The 24,683-nt window shown below is 40.7% G+C and overlaps 1 protein-coding gene across 15 annotated transcripts in view; it reads left to right on the forward strand.

Moving 5' to 3' along the window:
- The window catches only part of PPP3CA (protein phosphatase 3 catalytic subunit alpha), a 284,698-nt gene extending 270,481 nt beyond the window's left edge, over positions 1-14,217 (forward strand). For 8 of the 15 annotated variants that reach the window (XM_070505284.1, XM_044766382.2, XM_070505283.1 and 5 more), the window contains 3 exons: positions 5,263-5,360; positions 8,523-8,552; positions 11,626-14,217. In XM_070505284.1, the coding sequence (XP_070361385.1) occupies positions 5,263-5,360; positions 8,523-8,552; positions 11,626-11,822 (325 nt within the window). In that variant the 3' untranslated portion in view covers positions 11,823-14,217. The remainder of the gene's footprint in view (positions 1-5,262; positions 5,361-8,522; positions 8,553-11,625) is intronic. The other 7 variants (XM_070505289.1, XM_070505279.1, XM_070505278.1 and 4 more) reach the window with 1 other exon arrangement.
- The last annotated feature ends 10,466 nt before the right edge of the window (positions 14,218-24,683 follow it).

The following is a 24,683-nucleotide window of genomic DNA, read 5'->3' on the forward strand; positions in this document are numbered from 1 at the left end:
AGTTAGTTGCCTAAGAGACTGTGTAATCCCAACAATAAAGTTGAATTAGTTCATCACCAAAGAGCCACAGAAAAATAATAATTTGATTAAATGAAAGTGTTTCGTGACAGTATATTGGAAATCAAGATTTAAATATTTTCACTACTTATAAGCTACCATAGGAAAAAGGTTCTATATCCAAAACCATCATGATAAGAGCCACTTATTCTAATGTATGATCGGCAAAGGACTTTCTGAGTACTGGCATTTGAGCGAGTGTGTGGATGACCTTTGGGGAGATACAGAGTAAGCATCTAAGGCAAAGCAAGTGCCAAGATCTGAGAAACAAGGTCAACCGCTGTAGGACCAGCAAGAAGGCCTGTGGCTAGAAGAGTGGCAAAGGACTATGTGAAGTTGATAAGCTCAGCTTGTCCCGCTGCACAGACATTGGCTTATTTATCGTACCTCCGATTTACCCATAAACACTCTTACTTCTTTTTCTTCCTAAAGTTTCTACAAGGAGAAGTAAAAATAGCTCCAGAATTTCCATGTGAAAGTACATTTAGGGAAAAAGGAAGAGCTTTTCTTAATTAAAAAAGAAATTGTTTCCATCTATGTTAGTCTTCAGACCATGTGAAGGAGTAAGAGCAGTGCTATAGAATCATCGGTGAGTATTCAGTTGGAAGACCTCTCTAGGCCCCTGCCTGTTGGTGCATAAGATGTAATTATTCCCAGCTGAGAAATAGTCCATTTGAACCCAGCAATGGTCAGTGACTTGACTAAGATTGCACATATTGATGGGAAGTAAAAATGAGGTATATTTTATTGCTCTCCTATAATAAAGCGTCTGTAGTAAATCTGCAGAATACAGGGGGTCAGATCCAGAGAAAAGTCAGTTGAGCTTAGTAAGTAATGATTAACCATTAAATGTGTGCCACATACCAAGTTAGGCAATCTGGGCACCAAATTGGAATCACAGACATTTAGACAATAAACTCATTACAAGACAGTGGAATGTGTGCTAAATACCTGAAGAGATGCTTGGCTCTGGAAGAAGACGGGAAAGAGCCCTTATATTTCCTGACAGGAGTGTTCATGAAGAGGTTGACATGAGCAGTGCTGTGAAGGAGAGACTGGATTCTGTTAGGTGGAGAATTGTGGTGAAGGCATTCCTGAAAGCTGAGAAATCGTCAAGAACACAGTCACATGGTCCTAAGAGCAACATTTTCTGCGATGCTTGTTAAATTCCAGGTGCCATGTGAACGCATTTGGCAGTAATCCACACAGCAAACTTGCAAGGTCAGTTTGGCCTCATTTTGCGGTGAGGAAACTAAAACTGAGAAAGGCTAAGCAATGTGTCCAAACTCAGCTAGTGAGCAGCACCAAGGAGAGTTTACTTGAGAGCGAACTCAGGTGGTCAAGGAGTCTTAAGTATTTGAAAGAGGCAAGCAGTAAGATGTGAAGGAGAGTGAGGAATCTAGTAAGAAAGGCTGAAAATGTATTTAAGTCCAGATCCTTGAAAGCCTTGAATGCTGTTTAATTTTTTGTGTGTAGGCAATGGGAGTCACAGAATGATTTTCCGGGGATAAGAGGCACGCTCTAACGCATGTTTCTATGTCATATGTTAATGGCAGCATGAAGACTGGAAAGCATGATTTACTGGTGTTAGGAAGAACATTTAGGAAACTTGAAATAATGCAAGCAAAGCTAGGCTATAGGAGGAAAGATACAAAGGAAGAAACAAATATAAGGAACTTGTGAAACTAGAAGTTTTAAAATATAACGAATGAATGTGGATGGTGGCCCAAATTTGTCAGGTATATCTGTCTAACACATTCCTTACATTTTGGTAATTTGTGACATTATAAAGGAGGCAGAAAACTGTCTTTTCCTCAGCCCTTGCGGGAGAGGTGCAGGTGTGTTGCCTAGCATCCACGGATCAAATGAATGCATGTAAGACTTCTGTTTCAAACTGAGCATCATGGGGAAGCAGCAAGTGGGGAAGGCGACTCCGGCCAGGTGTGGAATCCCAGGGGCCAGCAGTAGAACAGCTTCTTTTGTGGTCGGGGCTAACACCACAGAGTTGGCATGAGCTTAGCTGTTGGCTCTCCATCGCAGTCACAGCATTTCGCACAGCCGATCCCACAGTGTGGACAGGCACTGGTGCTCTTGCTGGCTACAGAGCATTCAGGTCTGGCTCTCTGGATCTGCGAGCTCTCTAATATCCTTTAATACATTTCTTTACTGTTAAAATTAGCCAGAGTAGGTTCTGATGGTTGCTAAAAGAAACCCAACCTATGCAAGGGGTGATGAGGGGAAGAAATATTTTAAGAATATTCCACAGAGGTACTAGCCTATGCAATTGATAAGATAATAGTGCTGTTATCTAAGAGAGAGGAAGGATTACTCCATTTAAATATCTAGCAGGTATTTATTGGGAGGACTATGATAAGTTGAATTTGGCACATTTTCCTCTGGGATGCTGGTGGAATATTCATGTAGACGCACTTTTGAAATTCTGCCCTGGAGCTTCAGAGAGAGGTGAGGGTTAGACATCAGACACGGGAGTGAACACAAAGCTGAAGCCGCATAAGCGGATGTTCTTGCTAGGGAGAGTGAAGGGAGGAGAAAAAGACAAGATCCTCTAGAATAGTGCTTTCCAAGAGAAATGTAATGTGACCTGCATCTATAGTTTTAAATTTTCTAGAAGCCACAGTAAAAGAAGTGGAAAGAAATAGGTGGAATTAATTTTAACAATATATTCTATTAACACATCTATTCAGAATTTTATCACTTCAACATAGAGTTGGTATAAAATTTATTAAAGAGGCATTTTACATTCGAATGTTTGTACTGAGTCTTTGAAATCTGATGTGTGTCTTAGACGTAGCACGCATCCCAAGTCATGTTTCAGGGGTTAGGCCACACACAGCTGGGGGCCGCTGTGCCAGAAAAAGCACCGATCCGCAGACAGGAAGAGATCAGCCAAGGGGCTGAGGAGACACCAGAGAAGGTAAAGGAGAACCAGGGAAGAAAGCGTTACAGATGGGGGCAAGGAGTCTTTCCAGAAGTGGGGCAAGATCATCAGTGGGCAATAGGGCAGAGGGGCCCATTGAGCGAGAACTCAGCAGCGTGGCTGGAAGTCAGGGATGGAGAAGCTGTCAGAGCTTTTGAGAGCCTGGCTTCTGTGTGAGGCAGGAGTGGCAGTCAGAATATATGGAGATGAGGAAAATAGCTGAGTGACAAGGGAAAAGGGGGCAAGGAAGGAAGGAGAGAAAGTGGCCATTTTCTGGGTAAGGCCTTTTTCCTACAGTACATCATTTAATCCTCACAGAAACTTTCTAATTATGAATGTGATTTTATAGACGAGGAAACTAAAGGCCAGAAAAGTTAAACAACATCCCAACCTCAGTCATATGACTAGGATTTTAGCCCAGGTGAGTCTGACCCCAAAGCTGTGATTTCCCCAAAAAGATCTTTCTACAGTTGGTAGAAAATTAAAATTTTGAAGATTAACAAAAAAAAACTCCAGGTTGCTAGAAAATTTTTGTAGGTAAAAAACTAATAATTCAATTGATCTTGTGTGAGCATCATCGGTTTTCATTGTTCCATGTAAGCAATCTCGTGGTTAATAGGGGATGTGATACCAGGATCATGTACAGGGAATTATAGTCACTCTTGAAGTTAAAGCCTCATTGTGAATATGAATGCAAAGGAAAGATATATTCATTTCTTTGGAGATACTCCCAGTTTTTTCAGATCTATATATTGGCATTTAAGACATCTCTTCTTTATGTGATCTCTATGGGTTTGACAGCAAAAGCCTGAAAAGGTTGAAATACCTGCACGGAAGTGAACAGTGCTTAATTGGCCATCTCAAACCTAATATTTTTGAGTAAAACTCTGCAGTACAGGATACAGAAGTCTAAAATGTGGATTAACACTCCCATTCTCCGTTCTGTTTCCCTTTGGCTCATTTGTTTAGCAAATGTTTTTTGGATGTCGACTCTGAACCAGATGCTGTTCTGGTCTGGCTGCTGTGGATGCAGCGAGCAAAGCCGGCAGAACCCCTGCTCCCATGGAGCGTCTCTAGCCGGGGGCAATGTAGTGGGCAGTGGAACCCCCAAAACCGAGTGACCTCTCATGGTCGCAGGATTTCTTTTCGTGTAATGAATATGTTCTAAAACAGATTGTGCTGATGATTTCACAACTCTTGTCAATATGGCTAAAAACCGTTGAATCATATACTTTAAGTGGCTGAATTGTATGTTAATTATATTTCAGTAATGTTGTTTTAGGAGTTGAGGTGTAGTATTTCGGGAAGTGGTAAGATACTGGACATATTTTGAGGGTAGATTTGCCGGTAGGTAGGTGTGGGATGAGAGGGGACAAGGCGTCAGAGGGTGCTGCTCAGAGCTTCGCTAGAAGATGGCGGGGAGAAGGGCTGTGGAAGTAGCAGGCCTGGGGTTAGGATTCTGCCTGGGCCATGTTAGAACTTCATGAAAATATGGAGTAGGCACTTGTACATATTATAAACATGAGCTATGTATGAAAATGTATTGTAAATGTTGTTTTCTAGTTATGTAGGACTACAGTGTCTGCTCTGTGGAAAGATAAGTTATTCCTATTTCATGGTTAGTTAATCATTATGACTAATGTGGTGCTGTGATTAATGAATATAATTGAAATAATGAGGTACATAAAACTGATTGTGAAACGATTGTCACAATGAGTAATACAATCATTTTTATATTAGCAAATCAGTGGGGAAAGAAGCTGAAAACGAAAAGCTGGGAAATCTTACCCTTTGCTTTATTGGCTAGTTGCCATTGTTTTGCGTGTTTGCCATGAATTGTCGGAAATTCTTAACCATGCCCAAAGTCACTGCCAGGTCCCGCAGGCCGCCCGGGTTTGTAATCGGCCGCGGCTCTCCCCGCAGTCAGACGGGCCCCCTCGCTGGTGCTGAGGCTCGGCTGGAGGACTCACACCCGCGCTCCCCGTGCTCCTTGGGCCGCGGGCACGGGCCGCGGGGGCCGCGCAGACGCTGCGCCCTCAGTGCCCAGAAGGGGCCGAGCCCCGCAGCTGGGGAGCTGAAACTTTATCGTAGAAGTCCTGTCATTTATGCAAACTGCTGCTCGATAAAATGTAGTATGTTTTTAGTGGGAACAAAATTCCGGGAGCCAAGACAGAGGCCAACGTGAGGTGTCGTGTGCACTGCCTCGTGCTCCTCTCTTCTTTCCTTCGAGAGAATGCCCGCTAACTGCCACTGCTTTGCCTTCGCAGGGAGGAGAGCGAGAGCGTGCTGACGCTGAAGGGCCTCACGCCCACCGGCATGCTGCCCAGCGGCGTGCTCTCCGGAGGCAAGCAGACGCTGCAGAGCGGTAAGCGCGGGCCGCTGCTGCCCAACCCCGCGGGCGGGGAGGGCCGCCAGCCCAGAGCCCCCTCGGAGCAGGGAGGGCCGCCAGCCCAGAGCCCCCTCGGAGCAGGGAGGGCCGCCAGCCCAGAGCCCCCTCGGAGCAGGGAGGGCCGCAGCCCAGAGCCCCCTCGGAGCAGGGAGGGCCGCCAGCCCAGAGCCCCCTCGGAGCAGGGAGGGCCGCAGCCCAGAGCCCCCTCGGAGCAGGGAGGGCCGTCGCCCACAGCCCCCTCAGCCCCCTTGGAGCAGGGAGGGCCGTCACTCAGAGCCCCCTCGGAGCAGGGAGGGCCGCAGCCCAGAGCCCCCTCGGAGCAGGGAGGGCCGCCAGCCCAGAGCCCCCTCGGAGCAGGGAGGGCCGCCAGCCCAGAGCCCCCTCGGAGCAGGGAGGGCCGCAGCCCAGAGCCGCCGTGGCCACCCCTCCCCTGGGACTGTGGCCTGTCCCCTCGTGTCTGTGGACCCGCAGGTGCAGGCCTCCCATAGGACAGCTCGCTTAGGTGCCGACCGACGTGCACAACAGGTTTGACGGCTTTGAGCCAATCAGGTGCTAAAAACAACTTTTTAATTACATGTTTACTAAATGTACTGGTTTTCTACTTGATTGGTGAAATAAAGTCACACACGTAAATATACATCCCTAAGCCTAGACTTTAGTGGAGAACATAAAAAGGGTGATTTCATTATCCACTTGAATAGAAATTGAGTCATATGCATCTTTTCTCTGATTTATGCATCTAAAACATGAGACTTGAGAAGAATCATATTTTATTTTTTAGAAAGAATGAAAATATTTCCTTTGAGATCAAGGTTTTGTATTAAAATTTGTAGCTTTCTGGCTACGTGCTGTCCCGTAGAACTTCTTCTAATGATGGAAATTTCTATATCCTCACAGAAGCCACTGGCAACCTCTGGCTGTCGAGGACTTGAAATAGAGTTCACCTGAGAAACTGAATGTTTTATTTTATCTAATTTTCATTAATTTGATTTAAATAGCCACATGTAGCTAGTGGCTACCATACTGGACAGCACAGGACTCTAGACTCATTTATTTTTGTTACTTTTGTTTTGTTATTTATTCCAACTAATATTATCATTAGAGTCCAATTTTAACAATACATTTTGGAAATTTTGCTTTTAGATTAGACCTTGACAGAAAAAAATGAAAACAAAAATACGCTATAATATTTCAAAACAATCTCAGCCTCTCGTTTATTTTCCTGGATTTTTTTGTGTTTTCTTTTTTCTGTTTCTCAATTTAAAAGATTCCACTATTATTATGGTTACACTATTTAGACACACCTCTCTCTATATAGAAAGTAATGACCGACTTCATGAATATGATACTGCTGAGTGGTCACATCCTAGCAGCATCACTATAATTTTATTTTCGTGAGAATTTACTCCAAAATCAGTCTTTGAATTTCCACAATAAGACAAAAATTTCTAAATGACGGTAGGAAAATATATAGTATTGAGATAAATTCCCCCTTTAATTTATAGCTAAAAATTAATTTAATAACTTTTAAAAAAAAAAAACGAAATTTTTCCCACCAAAGTAATACGCTCTCAAAACCCTGACGTAAGTGGAGTGCGCGTGCGCACAAAGGGCCCCCGCTGACTGCAGCCGCGCGGGTCTGGCAGCCCCAGGTGCCTGCAGCCTGGGACGCGCTCGGTGATGGGTAGCACGTGTTTGTACTGTGTCGGTGCTGGTGTGGGTCCAGGTTTGTTCTTTACTTTTAAACTTGTTATTTCAGTTCTTACAGTTCTTTATTTGGTTTTCAGGATTTCACCCGTGTTTTAACTTAGGTTATTCAGTTTCCTTTTCTGTTCCTTTCAGTTCATTGGTTTGTGTTATTCTGTGTTGAACTCACACAAACATGCACACATAACAAAATACGATTGGAATCTCATTAGTCCTGAGAATTGGAAAACTTAGTGTATATTTTAAACCATATACATTAATACATTTTCAAAATTCCTTGTCTGATACCCTTCAATTTGTGAAAAAGGGGAAACTACTTACTGTTTAGCTCTTCTCAGTGGTGATAACCGTTCTATATTTTTATCAGAGGAATCTAGAATGCACTGTAAGTAAATTATAGTGCACATATGGCAGTTGCTCTAGTTTTAAAACCTTAAATTATAAGAAATACGCAAATTAAAGCCAAGGAGTAGAATTTTAATATTAAAGATTTTGGAGTTACAGAGAAGTTTCTCATTTTAGCACTTAATTAGGGAAATATCAACTAGCCATAATATAGAAAGACTCATACACCTGTATAGTGAAAATATAGACCCTAGCCTTATTTTAAAAATTGCTGATAAAGCAATGGGATTTTTAGGTTTTGCCCCTGAAATCTGCTGAGATTTCAGTATTTAGACTTTTTTTTCTTTAAAATGCTGATAGAATTATTGCTGCTGCTGGCATGTTCCCACTTGATTGTAACATTTCAAGAATTTTGTTTCCAAAAATGGTATTGCAGTAAGGAAAACTAATTCTAAATAGGGTTGCCTCGCAAAAGAAGTCCCAATCATCTCTCTCCCTTCCTTGCCTTTTTCCTCTCTCCCTCTCCTCTCTAACATGGAGTTTGTCTTTAAAGAGTCACGTGCAGTATCAGCTGACACACTGATTTTATTCCTTCTCTAAATCTGCACCCCCTTGCTTTTCCATGGCATTAGGAAATCGTTAGTGCGAATTATCCCACTGACAAGTTCTGCCATTTTGTCTGGCTTTTTAAAACTATAGAGCAGCAAGCAGAGTAGTGGTTCTATCTACTTTGTGGGAGTCAGATGCACATTTTAGATGGACCTAGTACCTTATCAATTCAATCCAAGTAAAACACAAAACGTTCCTAAAGCCTTTCCTAAAGGGTTAATCATTTTATCACCTATTTAGGGAGCAAAAACCAAAGCAGTTCATTCAGGCGCATCCAGCTCATACATAAAATAAACTTATCATTTTCGTTGTGTCTTTTCTTTCTTTTTAGCATTTCTGTTTTGTTGTCTGTGCCAGAATCCAGCACTTACAGGAACATTAATCTCCTAGCTCCCTGATCGTCACTGATTTGTTCTTAGAGTTAAAATCCTCTGCTCATTTTTCTCATTCATTTTGCACCCCCTTTCTTCTCTTCAGCTACTGTTGAGGCTATTGAGGCTGATGAAGGTAATTTGGCCAGTCCCCTTTCTGTTGTACCTGCAACAGACAAGGGCTCTGCTGGGTGTATTTTTTTTTTTTTTTTTTTTTTTTTTTTTTTTTTGCTGTAGCTTGTACAGAGTGTGTGGGTGTTGGGCTAACAGTTGTGGCTCAGTATTAACCGAAATGTTCTTGCTTTAAAGGGGAAAATGTCCTTTTATGGTTTGTTTGTTTGTTTTTTTCCCTTAAAGCTATGTTTGACTTTGTATACAGTGAACCTAGTATAATCACAGAAAACAAAAGGATTCTATATCTTGAATGATGTGGGGTGGGGGTTATGGCAGCTGTTTTGACAAATAACACATAAAACAATATTCTTTGAGCTGAACCATGTCCCTCCCTCAAATCACTTTCTGTCAGCACTGAAAAGGAGAGAATAAAAATAGCTGTATTAATTCTAGTCTTCAGAAGTTTCTAGCAAGAAAAAAAATTGTTCATTTGAATAGTGCTTTGTTGTAGTTCGACATTAATTTATGTCTCTAAAAAATATTCCAACAGGAGACAGCTGTGGATGAGATAAACAGTTCTGCGAGTCTTATCAAATTTGAACCCACTGGCATCTGTAGGACAGTTAGCACCACGATGTGGCCATGGAAGTGGCCAGTAACATGCCAAGTGGATGCCGAGGCATCACTCAATTGATTAACGTTTACTGAAGGTCTGCTTTGCGCCAGGTTCTGTGCTGGGTGCTGCAGGGGAAGCTGAGAAATGTTGTCACCCACCCTGGCCTAGCACTGCTCCAGGATGAGAGAGTGGACCCTTTAGCAAGTACTTTTGAATTGAGTGCTTTTTAAATGTATAGTTATAAGAGAATTGCTTATCAAAATAGTTTTTAGCATTATACATACCATACCCTCTGGAAATTTTAAAAAGAATAATTTGAAGTTCCCCTTTAAAACAAAGTTCTTCAGTTGTATTTTGTTCTTGCAAGATAACTGTTTATTTTTCCCAAAATTGTGTGCCTACGGTCCTTTGATATGATGTAAAAAGTGCCACTTTAGACTCTCTACTTTGTCGTGATTTGGATATAGTAGGGAATGATAGAACTGTAAGAGAAAATACAACTGCTTCCTAAATAGCAGTGAGTAAACTGCTATTTATGTGGGAATTCTCTATTCCTCTTGGCAAATTCTAATCTGCAGTGTGCATTCTTGTTGATAGTTTGGCTGTTTTCTGTGGTTTCTGTGACTCTGTGTTGTGTTAAGTATACCACCAATGTAAATTGCTAATACCCATTGTCTGACCAGCAACTACAGCAGAGCACATTCTTCTATACCAGTGTAGACAAAAATGATTAGAAATGGAGCCCCATTCCAGACATCCATTGTTCTAGCTAGATTTTGAATTTCCATGCTCCCACCCTATTGGCTTTTACAACCTAGAGATTCCACTTTTACCATTTAAATTGATAAAATTGCTTCAATTATTGTGATGACAAACTTTTTATGTTCATTAATTATGATGAAATGATATTCACAGTAGTGTAGAAAAAGAATATGGTACCACTTCGTGCCATTATTTTGCCCCTCATAATAATTTAGTTTTCAGGGTGGGTGCTCATTCGACAGCTCTATTATTTTGCAATGTATTACTAAATTAGAGAAGAATTAAGAAGCTTTGCTTTGGGCCTTGGTCTTTCCCCATCTTCTTCCTCTCACAGTTGACTAATCACCGTGATGCTCACCTTTAAAATGCAGAGGTGGAACAAACTACTTCTCTTCGTTTAATGTGTTTGGAAGCAACTGTGTATATCTTTTAAGAATCTCATCCATACTAATGAAAGGCACTGCACATTGTGTAGGAGTGGCTGGCAAAGTTTCAGCTCAAAACTGCTTTCCTTTTTTTCCCAAATAAGGTGAGGAGGATAAAGGTACCATGAAATTGTCCTTAATCAGCCATGGAGATGCAGCCCAAATCAGCGTTGATGATTGGTGCTTCAATATCTCGCTTGCAATCCACAGGGAGTAAAGCAAACTGGTGTCATTGATTTCCCATTCATGTACTTAACTTTCAGCTCACTGGTTGGTCCTCATTGAAGAAGTTACTAGGTTTCTTGCACAACTGCCTTATCTATCTCTGGAAAACACTAAGGATTACCAAAAAAACTCAAATATCAATGCTCCCTCTTTGAGAATTCCATATTCTCATCAAATACGGCCCGAACCAGTCCTGTTCATTTTTACTCAAAGTTGTGGAAGGCGTTGTCCCCTTGTTATTCTTGACCCATCACTTACATCTGCATTGACCTGCTGAGAAAGAGTGTTTCTTTGGTGTAGGCAGCACTGGCTCCCAGGCGAACATCAGTTTGACCTGTTCGCTGCTGAAGAGCAGACAGACTTTTTCTCCTTAGTGATCTGGTCTTCATTTTTCCGAGTTTCTCTTACCTTGTCACCCACTCCACATGCTTCTAAAGTTGAGTGGAGGAGCAGGAGTTTATAATTTTTTTCATCACCATTGAGTTGTTTGCCAAGACAGTTTTTCTGGGTTTCTGAGGTGCCATGGAAATGGCCCAAATGAACTCCTTTTGTAGCTCCTTTCAGCTTCTGCTCTAAGCTCTTGGCTGGGTTTGTAAGTCTACCTGCCTCAGTGACGCCACTGAATTTGCTGTTACTGGCACAGTGGAGTAGAGAAAGCGGGGTACGTTCCAGTCTAAGTGAGGGCGTTCGATGCAGTAATCATGCTGATGATGTGCCAGTTGATACTGGGTCTGGAGACCTGTCCCTGATAGTAATTTTCCTGCTTACATATCCACTTCGCATTTCGTTGATCTAAACTTTCATGAAGACAGGAGAAATGTTTATATCTTACTAGCTTGAAGAGGACATTTTGGTTGGCAAGAGACATTGGCTGTTTTTGAACCTTTTGGTTATCTTCGGGTATGGTAAGGAGTCTGTTGTGTTGTGTTCAGGTCCCGTCACTTTGTTCTCTACTAAAGGACTCCCTTTCTCACTGCGAAGTCTCTAACCTCACCTGATGCCACAGCTGTGCCCTTCGTCTTCCTCTGGCTAACCCGAGTTTTCTTTTTTAATGATTTTCTGTTTAGCTATCAAAGGATTTTCACCACAACATAAGATCACTAGCTTCGAGGAGGCCAAGGGTTTGGACCGAATTAACGAGAGGATGCCACCTCGCAGAGACGCCATGCCCTCGGATGCCAACCTTAACTCCATCAACAAGGCGCTCACCTCAGAGACTAACGGCACGGACAGCAATGGCAGCAATAGCGGCAATATCCAGTGACCACATCCTCTTCACTTTTTTTTTTTGAGCTGCAGGGCGTGCTGGGGATTGCTGCATATCAGCAGTTGGATGTTCTTGCCTCTGACGGTAGCTTGTTTGCTCTGGGGCCAGGAATCGGATTCAGTTTACACTATCATTAAAAAAGAGGGAGAGAGAGAATAAACTATATTTTGGTGGGAGTGGTGATTAAACACCTCTTTGGGGTATGCCTTTTAAAAATGCTTATAGGAAAAAAATTTTAAAAAGAAAGCTAATGCTAGTATATACTGCAATGTTAGGGGAATGAACATGTTTTCCTACTGCATTGGGGACTTCTAGATAGGTTAATGAAAGGTCTTTTATTATGTTACTGGACACGAAAACTTTGTCTAATTTCTTACTCTATTGTACGTTTACAGTCGCAGCACTAAAAATGGATGACAGCAAACATTTTTAACAAAACGATGTACAAACTACATAAGGACTATTTATTGATAATGTTTTGCTACTCTTGTCAGACAATGGCTATAAAATGAATTAGGCAGTCTTAAAAAAAAACAGAAAAAGAAAAAAAAAGAATGTTGCAAATTTGTTAAAATGCCAAAAAGGACAGTTTAATTTTGTACAGATTATGCTTACCTCAGGTTACTTTAGTGTGCTTGAATGCCCTTCTTTGCATATAACATTCTCTTATTAATTTGGCAGTGAGTATCTTTTCTTTTCTTTAAGTTTAAAAAAAAAAACTGGAATTAATTACATCTATCTTTTTTTGCTGTTTATATTTAGAGGTTTTTGTTGATAAATCAAGTCTTGGTTGTGGCTTGCTGAATTAAATATTTATGAGTGGTGCATTTTTAAGTATAGTGAACAAAACACCATATTAAGTACAGTGATAAAGCATCTATATTCTGTAAAAAGAAAAAATCTGCCTATGCATGTTTTTTAAGGAAAAAAAATGGCTGTATCGGCCTCTATGGGACTGTAACGCGCTTAGTGGTCTGACATATACAGGAAATGTATGTATACTGGCGTACTTTATATTCTCTAAAATGCTTAATGCCTTTGAAATTTTGTAATCAAAAAAGCTTTGAAAAAATCTGAAGGGGAGAGTATTCTTAAAAGTTTTTAACATAAGCTTGTCAGTGCACATATAGATGGTTAGCATGTTAGCAGACCTTGTGAAATTTAAATAAGTTTGTAGTTACATGTGGAACTCTAAATGCATGGTAACTGTTAATGTCATAACAGTTTAGTTATTTTGTTCTGTTCTGTCATGTGCCACAAAACATGTACTTTTCTTTCACTTTTTTCCCTTTGTATCTCAGTTACGGGTTACAACTGGTTCATTCTGAAAACAACAGCGGAAGTCCCTTCATATTTTTTAACAACTGTATAAGTGCCCAGGTAATTCACTACAGCCTAAAGCCTTGCCTTTGTAATTTGACTTCTGAAATGTTGGCAATCAAAGCATGCACTTGTAACAATGACAAAGAAAAAGCATTTTATATTACTACTCAATAAAATGTGCATGAACTTACAGAGCTCTCATCCTTTCACTGAGTCTGCTGAAGGGATCTATGGGCACGACCACCCTGGCGTCTTCGAGGTGCTGGGCCCACCACCGCGCATCAGGCTCGCTGTCACAGGCTTCTCTGAGGGCCTGTGATCCAAGGTGTGGTGCCTACTTCTGCTGTAAGAATCTCGGTGGATTTGTGTCTCAAATCACACAAGAGAAATCTATTTAAAGAGCAAATGCCCTCTTCCAGCTCCCTTGAATGTGGGAGCCAGTTCAGAAACCAGAGCATTCCTTTTTATTGAAAACCCACCGATTGGTTATCAGGTTGTTTCAGTTACATGCGATGCCCTATCTGCTAACGCAAAAACTCTAAGCTACTGCCTGCATTTTCCTCCCGGAGAGAGTTGCATTTGTACCAATAGGGAATTTGTATCCCTGCGCTTCAGCTAATACCCAGTCACCGAAGGTGTAAGATACACCCCATTTCAGTCTGTTCCTAACATTGTTCATTTCTAGTGCACTTTGTTTATGTAATAAAGTATGCCTGTTATATTAAATAATAAGGGTATGACAATTAGTGATATAGTGTACCAAAACAAAGATGTTCTAGATATATTCTCTGACAAAGCCTATTCCAAATTTAATCAATACAAGCATTTTTTTCCTGTGGATATTTTTCCATCCTAAAAACAATGACATCCAAGGAAAATATTTAGGTGCAACGTATTGGAATGATGTGAAAGAAATGGTAATTCTGGTACTAAGGTGTATTTATTTTCTTTCTTATAACTGCAGAGAAAATATCCTGACAAAAAAAATTTCATTTTTTTGGATTCCTTTCTTTTGCAAATTGTGCTGAGGCAACTATGGCATAGAAATAAACATTTGACATTAAAATAAGCAGTGGGTGTGAGTATTGCTTGGTCTTTCTGATCAGTAGTTAGAAAAGTAATACTGTATATTTTTACATAATAAGTCAGTCTATCAAAGAAATCAATGTAGAATTGAAATTATTTCTCCAAATGGGATAACATGCCAGATCATGAGTTACTGAATCTATCTCCTTCCCTTTGGGAGAAACTGTTGAATTCTTGAGTTGCTTATGCCAGTGAACCTTTGGCTGTATGCACACACGCACAGGCACACGTGCGTGCAGACACACACACATAGAAACAGTGTCCTTTGCTCTCCTCCACCCACTCCCAAGGTGACTTACCTCTCATGGGATTCAAACTCAGGGCTGAATTTTCATCCAGCTGTTCAAGGATTAATAGCTAGATTTGACTGACCGTACGTCAGCAATTGTTCTCATCTAAAACATCTTCTACTTACATTTGTTTAAAATATTTTTTGAGGAAAGAAGAATCTTCAGAGACTAAACTTGTGTGATGAGGGGAACAAAGTGGAGGGGGGAGGAACATCTGGGTTCATCCACAGTGGCAGGCCCTAGAGTAGATTGTCAGAGGGGAAGTAACTTGTGACATTGGCCCAGAAAGTGTCCTGTTGATGCTGAAGCCCCAGGGTGATCTTGTCCTGAAACATTTCTTTTCCTTCCCACCCCCACCACATCCATGTAGAATAATACATCTTAGTGTACATCCATCTTTCTGCCGAGAAACCAGAGCCCCTATATGAAGTCAGTGTCATGTAAGGGACAATGGCAATGGCCTTACTTACAGGTCTCATGCTTTTCTTTGACTACTTCCTGTCTCCCCTCTTGTCACACTCCATTAAGGAACAGAGACTTGTCAGCTTACCCTGCCTAAGTGCCTACATTTCATCAAGACTAGAAGCCCTTTGAGTGGGACAAATTTGAGATCCCCAAACTAAAGATAATTCCTTTTGCTCTTGGTATGTGGCCTTCTACTTTATTCATTTCACAAAAATTGAGCCTCTGCTCTGTTCCTCTCACTGTTCTAGGTTCTTATGTTTTCCACAAAAAAAAATGTCTGGGAATCTTGACAGCATTATCAGTTTTCATTATGATGTTAAATGTCAGCATTCCGTCAAACAGTGAGTCCGTGTCTGGCTTAACACTGAGCTGCTTTTTAAGGCCATTTTTACTCTCTGGTTTATGGATGTTCCTTTCGTGTGTATTTTAAGATAATGTTAACCAGAAAAGCCTCTGACGAGGCCCTTTCATGATAAGTTCATTTTTTAAGAATTGCATCCAGAGTAGCAGGAGGCAAGGAGTAGTGAAAGAAATGTTATACCTGTTCTGGACAAATTGGAATGCATGTAGGAGAATGGAGACCCAGCAGAAGAGAGGGTCTGTTTTAAGGAAAGACTGAAGAAACCTACAAGGTGAACAGGAGGAGACATGATAGTATGATATTGTGTTGGCTAATCCCAAAGACCTTGCTTAAATCAGAAAGATGCCTGCTTATCATAAAGCAGAAGTTGCTAGTGAATGAGGCTATTTAACCAGAGAGTAAACTGCAGGAGAAGGTGGATGCCTCCCCTTCTCTGGAAGCGGTGAAACCAGGCAGACTCGACTCAGTGTCACAAGCCTCTCCTGAGCAGTGCTGGGTGGCAGGAGCTGTACTAGACGCAGTAGGAGGGGCTCTCTCCAAAGATACTGTTGAAGTTATCCGTCAATTATTCAGTCTTCTGAGAATGTAGAACTTTGATTTGCAAATAGTTCCCAAGAATCTGAGTTTACAGGAATGCTGCCGTGGGCTGAGCTGTCTGCATCCACCACAGCAGCCCTGTGCTCTACACTGTGCCTCTGGCTAAGATCCCAGCTGACAACAGTCTCCACTCGATTAACACAGCTCGAAACTGACCACATAGAATATTAGCTCAGAACAAAGTCAAACTCGGGTCTGATGGCATTCTTGTCAAGTTGTAGTATAAAATCATTTTATACAAAGAGCTGGGGACATCCAGGTTCCTTCCCAATAGCTCCCTGTTGCCTAAGGACTAAGTCCAGCTTCTTCATCGTAGCCTGTAAGGCCGTTCATAATCTGACTCTCCAGTCTCATCTACCCTGCTTTCTCCAACTTGACCCTGAGCTTCAGCCATGCTAGACATTTAACAATCCTCAGAAAACACCAGGTTTCCTTAAACCCCTGGGTCTTTATTCCTACTTCTATGCGGAATAACCTCTCCGTCACAGATGTCAAATTTGCCTTAAATACTCGAACAAGGTGTTTTCTCCCCTCTGAGTGCATAGTATCCTGTACTACCTCTATTTTAGCACTTAATATACCATGTTTAATTGCTTATCCTCTTTGTCTTGGACTTCAGTGAGAATTATTGCTTACCTTTGTTTTCCCAGCATATAACAGTGTGTGGCACAATGTTTCTTGGAAGAAGGGCAGGTAGGGAAAGAACAAAAATGCTTTTCAGCGTGGCCTCCTGATATGGGTTACCCCAGAGTCCAAGCGGCAAATGCTTGCTGAAGAACCACTGGAACCCTCACGCAGTGCAGTGTTTCCCATTTTTTCTCATAAGTTTCTCCAGGGCCTGAAGGTCTGGAATGGAACCCACGTTTTAATGAGCATCCACCAAAATTCTTATGATCAAACAAGTTTGAAAAACCATGCCCTAGTTTGTTTCTGTAGCAAATTTAAAATTCAGTCCTATATTTCCAATTCAACAGATTATCTAGCATGGACAGATATTTTCCAGCTTACCATTGCTGCTACACAGAATTCTGCGTAGTGAATTTAATTTTCGTTTACAGTTGCTTGTTCCAGACCTTAATGAATTTAGAAGAAAATATGGCAATTAAGTATTTCTGTAAACCTTAATATTTGCTACTAGATGGGTTATGGGGAGGTGGCAGTGGCCTTTTTGAGTTTACGACTTCATCTGGAAAAGGAGATGAGGCTGGTAAAGTGTCTAGATGTTCCTCTGTGCAGAAGCATGACAAAGCCTCATGTGTCTTGAAGAGAATTAAATGCTTTCATATTGAAAAGAGTGCTTCTCTCACATCACCCCTCCCACTGTCCCTCCAGCCTGGGAGAAAAAGTAAGAGCAAAAGAGAAGATCCAGAAACATAGTGATATGTAGACCACTGTGGTTCAAGCATCAGAGGAGTGGGGCACAAAAGAACAATAGACACGTGTGGAGCCAATCGGTTGTTTGTATCAGGAGGTCTTTCAGCTGCAAGTAACCAAATCTGATTAACAGTTCTCACCCCATGCAGACATTTGCAGTCACCAACAAGGACATCTGGGACTATCTGGTCCCAGGATACATTTGATGGCTCAACATTATCGTCAAGGACCTAGGCTCGCTCTTTGCTTTTTCTCATATTCTTCTTCTGTTGGCTTCTGTCCTCATGATCTCAAAGGACTGTCACAGCTCCTGGTACTTCCTTACACAACACTGTAACACTACCAGAAGATATCACCAAATAACCTGTAAGTAAAGCAAATCTGAATTTATTCCTTACCGTAGTCCTGTAACCACCACCTGGCAGAGTTCATAGTAAAACTAGAAGAGGCAAGGCAAAAGCATAATATTTACAAGGGTTTCTTTTTTATTTTCTGGCTAAAGTGGATCTTTCCATGCAGTATCTTGATAAGATTGGACAAAGTTTATGACATAATAGTGTAAGATTGGTAGAAACAGCAAGAACAATTACCAGGTAGATTTTGAGGAGTTATCAGTAAATATCTGGGTTAAAAAATAGACTTTTTTTGGTCTTGTAAGCTCTTTAAGATATGAATGACAATTGAAAGCAAAAATTATAAAATTACAGGATGCTAATGAAGTAAATCAAAGAATACCTAAATAAATGGAAAGACGCTGAGTTCATAAATTGGAAGACTCAATATACTTAAGATGTCCATTCTTCTCAAAGGAATATAGATGTAGTGCAATCCCAATCAAAACCATAGCAGGATTTTCTTGTAGATATAGACATGTTGATTCTAAAATCTATATTTGAAGGAGAAAACTAGAATAGCCAAAACAGTTTTGGGAAAGTCAAAATTGGAGAGCTCACACTACCCAATTTTAAAATTTACTCTAGATCTACAGCAATCAAAATAGTATAGTATTGATGAAACGATAAAAATATTAATTTTTATGTAAACAGAATAGAGTCCAGAAATAGACCCACACAAATGGCCAGCTGGGAAATGTGCAAAGACAAGTTAACGAAGGCAGGATAACTTTTTCAGCAAATGATGCTGGAACAATTGGAGATCCATTGGCAAGGAAAGTTAATTCAACCTCACACCTTATCAAAGGTTAACTCACAATGGAACATAGATTCAAATTTAAACACAAAGTATAAAATCTTTAGATGAAAGGATAGGAGAAGATTTTTATGACCTTGGGTTAGGCAAAGAATTCACATGTATGACACCAAAAGCACAAGCTATATAAGAAAAAAATGATAAATTGGACTTTATCAAAATTGCAATGTTTTTGATTTACAAAAGGCATTGTTAAGAAACTGAAAGGACAAATAATAGTCTGGGAGAAAATGTGTTCAAATCACATCTCTATCAAATGACTTGTGTACAGAATAAATATAAATATTTCCAAACACAACAACAAACCAACCAATTAAAAATGAGCAAAAGATTTGAATAGATAAGACATACAGGTTGCAAATAAACACAAGAAAAGGTGCTCAACATCATTTGTCACTGGGCAATATAAATGAAAGTCTCAAGGGGCACTATATGGCACACACAGCAAAATTTTTTAAAATGGCAGTATCAAGTGCTTGTGAGGATGCAGAGCAACCAGAACTCTGATACATTGCTGGTGGAAGTCCAGAATGATACAGCCACTCTAGAAAATAGTTCCTTATAAAGTTAACTGTTTTAGATAAAACCACCATATGACACATCAGTCCCATTCTTGGGTATTTATCTTAGAGAAATGAACACCTCTGTTCGCACAAAATCTGTACACAAATGTTTATAGCAGCATCACTTGTAATTACCGAAAACTGGAAACCCAGATGTCCTTCAATAGGCAAATGGATAAACAAACTATCAAACATCCAATCCGATGGACTGCTGATTAGCAATAAAAAGAAACAAATATTTGTTATGGGTTGAATTGTGTCCCCCTAAAAAAAGATATGTTGAAGTCCACACCCCCAGTACCTAAGAACGTGACCCTATTTGGAAATAGGGTCATTGCAGATGTAGTTAATTGAGATGCGGTCATATTGGATAGGGCGGATGGCTAATCCAATATGACTCGTGCCCATGTGAGAAAACAGCATGTGAAGACAGACACACGGGGAGAAGGCCAGATGATGACAAAGGCAGAGACTGAAGTGAGGCAGCTTGTGCAAGCCAAGGAACACTCAAGATTGCTGGCAAACCCCCAGAAACTGAGAAGAAGCGAGGAAGGATTCCTCTACCAGGTTCAGACGGAGCGTGGCCCTGCCCCCACCTGGATTTCAGACTGCGAACCTGGACAGCTAGGAGAGGAGAAACTCCCATTGTTTCAAGCCACCCAGTTTGTGCTACTTTGTTGCAGCAGCCCTAGGAAACTCATACACTGCTGATTACACATAATGACCTAATGAACCCAAATGCAGCGTGCTAACTGGAGGAAGCAGCAAGAATGTGAAGGATCTGAGCTCTCACTCTGCTCGCAAAGGAACAGTTTAGCCCGCCGCAGTTTCATAGACGGGGACGGAAGACGGGCGACTCCTGGGTCAGAGACAGAGGACTTTATTATTCACAGCACAGCAGCCAGCATGAGCTTCATATTGGAATCTGTTCCCTTAGCTCCCCACCTGTGGGCACAAGGCAGAACAGGTAAACAAATACAGTGGATTTTGTCACAGCTGGGAAACTCCACCTCAGAAAAGCCCGGTCTTACAAAGGAGTCTAAGCGACCCTGCCAGACCTGCTCCTTACAGGAGAACGAGTCCTCACGGTCCTGCTCAGGGAATCAGGCTGCCCTCCGCCTCTACGGGGCTGCTACCTCCATCATAGCAAACAGCCTTGAAACTATCACAGCAGAGAGCCTCAGAAAGATAGTCTGCGGGGCTGGCCCCATGGCCGAGTGGTTAAGTTCCCGCGCTCTGCTGCTGGTGGCCCAGTGTTTCGTTGGTTCGAATCCTGGGCGCGGACATGGCACTGCTCATCAAACCACGCTGAGGCAGCATCCCACATGCCACAACTGGAAGGACCCACAACGAAGAATATACAACTATGTACTGGGGGGCTTTGGGGAGAAAAAGGAAAAAATAAAATCTTTAAAAATATATATATATGGTCTGGAACAAATGCTGTCACAAGGCATGTAGAAACATAATAGAGAATTCACCCCCAACGGAAGCCATCTCAAAAGATTACATGCCATTCAACTCCATTCTTATGACATTCTGGAAAAGGCAAAGATCGTGTGACAGGTTACAGGCAGAACAACGGTTCTCAGGGGTCAGGGTGGGGGCAAAGGTTGGGTCAGGCTGAGGGAGTTTTTTGGTGTGATGGAACTTTCTTTGATCTGAATATGGTGGTCCTTATGTGAATCTATACACAGTATTAAAACAGAATTGCACATCAAAACAAAAGCTAATTTTACTGTATGTAAATTAAAATATTAAAAATTAATAAAACTTTATTCATCTTTTTATGGAGGTATAATTGACATATAACATTATATTAGTTTTAGGTGTACAACATAATGATTTGCCACATGTATATTGCAAAATGATTACCACAATAAGTTTAGTTAACATCCATCACCACATAGTTACAAATTTTTTTGATAAATAAGAAGAGTAAGCTTTTAAGATGAAAAAGGTCTGAGGATCTGGTGTATAACATGGTGACTATAGCTGATAACACTGTATTGTACAAGTGAAATTTGCTGAGAGTAGAACTTAAATATTCTTACCAAAAAGAATTAAAAATATAAAATAAATATGTGCGGTGATGGATGTGTTAATTAACTAGATGGGGAGGAATCCTTTCACAATGTAAGTATATGTCAACTAATCACGATGTACGCTTTAAATATATTACAGTTGTATTTATTGATTATACCTCAATAAAACTAAAAGAAGAATACAAGCATATTATTTATAAATATGGAGATATATACCAGAATAAACAGCTAAGAGTTGAAAATAGCTATCTCTAAGGAGGAGGAGTTGAGGTCCGGAAGATACTTCGTGTGACAATGTTGCCCATGTTGAAAGCCTTTTAGCAGTACTTAAATTTTTTAAGTGCTGCATATATTTTAATTAGATATTTGAAAAAAAGATGGAAAGCCAAAAATAACAAAACATCTCCTTATTCCCCCAAAGACATTGGTAATGTCATAATTAGTGATATTTTTCTAGAAAGCTCAGAATGGTATTGATGCATTCTTTAAAAAAATAGTGTGATAGACACATTGAATCACCTATAGACAGACATAATTTTCTTACATAAGAAAAAAGTGAGGCTTGAAGAGGTTAAGGTCCTTATTTGTGTTATATTTTTTGTTCCTGTTTTTAAAAAATTAGCAAAAATCAAATACTAACACACAAAGAATGCTTGTTATAGAAAGAGCACACTGGGTCTGAGAGAGTCACAATTCCCTGCTCTAACCCATTCCTTCTATTTCGAGTCCACCAATAGTTTCTGAAATGTTGCTTCCATTTAAGGGATCAGTGGTCAGAGGCAGCCTGGTGTGAACCATTTACACAAGTCTAGGAAAGTTCGTGTACACAAGTCCACAGGAAATCCACACAATAAAGTCTTTGAGAATTAGAAGACAAACATTAGCTGGTTCTGACATTTGCTCAATTTAAGAGGAATGAGTCTTCAGGGGAAACGGTTCTCCAATTGTGCCAACTTTCAATTACTTTCCAGCAACCAATTACATGATCTGTTTCTTTAAAAGATAAAGTTCTGACCTGACCTCCTTGGCTGAATCAGAAGACCAGACTTTTCCTGCCAGTATGTAGGCATTTTTCATTTTGGAAATGAAATGGAATGCTATATTGCACCTGACCTCTTTTCCCATCACAAACCAGGCCATCTGTGCTGAAACTCTTTCCCCCCTCAGTTTTAATTTCTTTTCGAAAATTCTTTTTCTCTTGTAAGAAACATTACTGCTTTAAGGGCTCCCAGACTGTCTCTAAGGCAGAGCTGATGTTTGGGGGAATAGAGAAGATGGTTAATTAATTTCATAACAAATGTTTTTGACCTCCTATTACCAAGGCTTTTCACGAGGAGTAAATATTGTGTGTAAATTAAGCCACTTAGGTCAATAGATAGAGTAGCTGAGAAAAATTATGGAATGCTGCTGTGTTTAATTTAGTACTTAGGTCTAATTTCTCATTTCTGCCTTGTTTACAACCACAGTGATTAAAACAATTTCCTCAAGTTTGTTGGTTCTTGAAAGAAGGAGTAGAAAAAAAATGACTACTCTCCCACTGCTCTTCGGAAGTCACCTGAAAACACTGAGTTAATTGTTCTTGCTCTGAGACGCTTCTTCCCAAATCTAGCATTTTTATTTTCCTCTAGGTTCTCTGTTGAGGTCAGCTTCCTCTGGCTGCTTCCAGCCCTTCGCTCCCACGACTCTGCCACATCCAGTCTTTACAGATCATGTACACTGTAGACGTGTACTTCTATATGTAATAACCTGTTTGCTGACGTAATATTGTGGTCCCCTGTCATTCCATTTTTTTTGCTTCTTTATAATATTTATGTGTTCATACCCACATTTTTGTTATGAAGCGTAGCGCAACATTTTTGGCTACAGCAATTTTTGGTACAATTACAAACACAAATAAATTAGAAGGCAGAATTGCTCACATGACCAAGTATAACTCAGCCCCATTCTGATTCTGAGAAAAGTTTGGTTACCCGGAGAAAAGTTTGGTGATCTGAAAGATGCTCAGAGCAATCATGACAGTAGGAGACCAGGGCTGAGACTGCCTTCTCATCTCACTGCTCTGAGGGAACAGCGAAGTAGGATACTTTCTTGGAAGTTGACTTGAAAGAGTGGAGAAATCCAAGCAAATTTCTAGCAAAAATCTACACTCAGAAGCCACAGCTTCTTCTCTTAGATAAATGTTGTTTAATCTGAACCTTGGAAGAACGAATCATGGTTTCCAAACAATTAGTTTGGAACATGTATCTTGCTTCCTTGTCAACATTTATCAATGGCCTTGCAGTTTCATCCTATCCAAATACGGCCTTTGGCCATCACTACCAAAGCCTGCCACCCCTTCTCTCACCCATACCTTTCACCTATATCCTAGGTCTTCTTGTTGCCTTCTCATGGTTTCTTGATAGCGTTCCCTCAATGCACCCTTCTCCAATTGGTCCAGTGTATTTAAAAAGCGATTTTTAATTGAACCACTATGTGAGAGGTCTCATATCAAACTTCTGTGCTTCAAAATCAAATTTTACTTTAATTGACCTGATGTCATACAAAATCAAGGTGGTTGCAAGAGTTTAATATGCACATTAACTTCCAAGCTATTTAAAGAATGCTCTGGCTCTTCCCGGAGAGAGTTGCTTAGTACGCGCTGGTGGAGTGAATGAATGAGTCACGTGTAACCCCTATTACCACATGGAGATGTATGACCTACTAAAAACAGTTTGTAATTTGTCCTTTAGAAATCTGAGTTTAGATACAGCCAGGAGTGAATGACGAGACCCATCCTGCAATAAATGCAAGGCATTTTTCTAGATGACGAGAACCCTTTGAAAGAAGTCAGTGCTGGTGGTCTTGTGCCCTACCTATGAAGCATTATAAGAAAGAATAAAATGAGAGAGAAGTGCAGACAAGACTAACAGCAGACTGGGAAGAAATATGGAAGGAAAGAATGTGGGAGGAAATATGCAATCTGATCAAAAAGAAGGCACAAAAATAGATAAATTCAAAACTCAGAGAGTTTGCGTTATTTTGTTCATTTTGGAGAACAATTTCTTTAGCTGAGAAAAATCTTTATATTCTGCTTTCATGTTCAACAGCGATTGCAGAAGCTGCCTAATGAGAGATGCCTCTCCCCTTGTCTTCCCCTCACTCCCTTCTTCTCCCCTTCTCTCCTCTCCCTGCCCTCCAGGCCCCGCCTCTCCCCTCCATTCCTCTCCACTCCCATCCTTTTGTCTACCCTCCCTTTCCCTTTGATCCTGTCTCTTCCTCTCTCTTTTCTCTTCTTCCATCTTCCTCTCTCCTATTTTATCCTGTCCTTAATTGGGAGCAGAGCAAAAAAAATGTCAAAGCAAGAGAAAATGATGCTTTTATTCATTTAGTGAATAACTCTTGGGATCCACGAAGCTGCAAAATTAAGAGTTAAGAACTGTTGGCTGTGGAGTGAAAGAGATAAACAGGGTTCTCGTCCTCCGAGTGCGTATAGTTTAGCAGGGAAGGCAGACAACCTAGTGAGTGATATGAAAGGTGTGATGCATGTAAGTGTTGGTATGCTGACA

The sequence above is a fragment of the Equus asinus genome, chromosome 3 (genome assembly GCF_041296235.1).
Source record: "Equus asinus isolate D_3611 breed Donkey chromosome 3, EquAss-T2T_v2, whole genome shotgun sequence".
Taxonomy (NCBI): domain Eukaryota; kingdom Metazoa; phylum Chordata; class Mammalia; order Perissodactyla; family Equidae; genus Equus; species Equus asinus.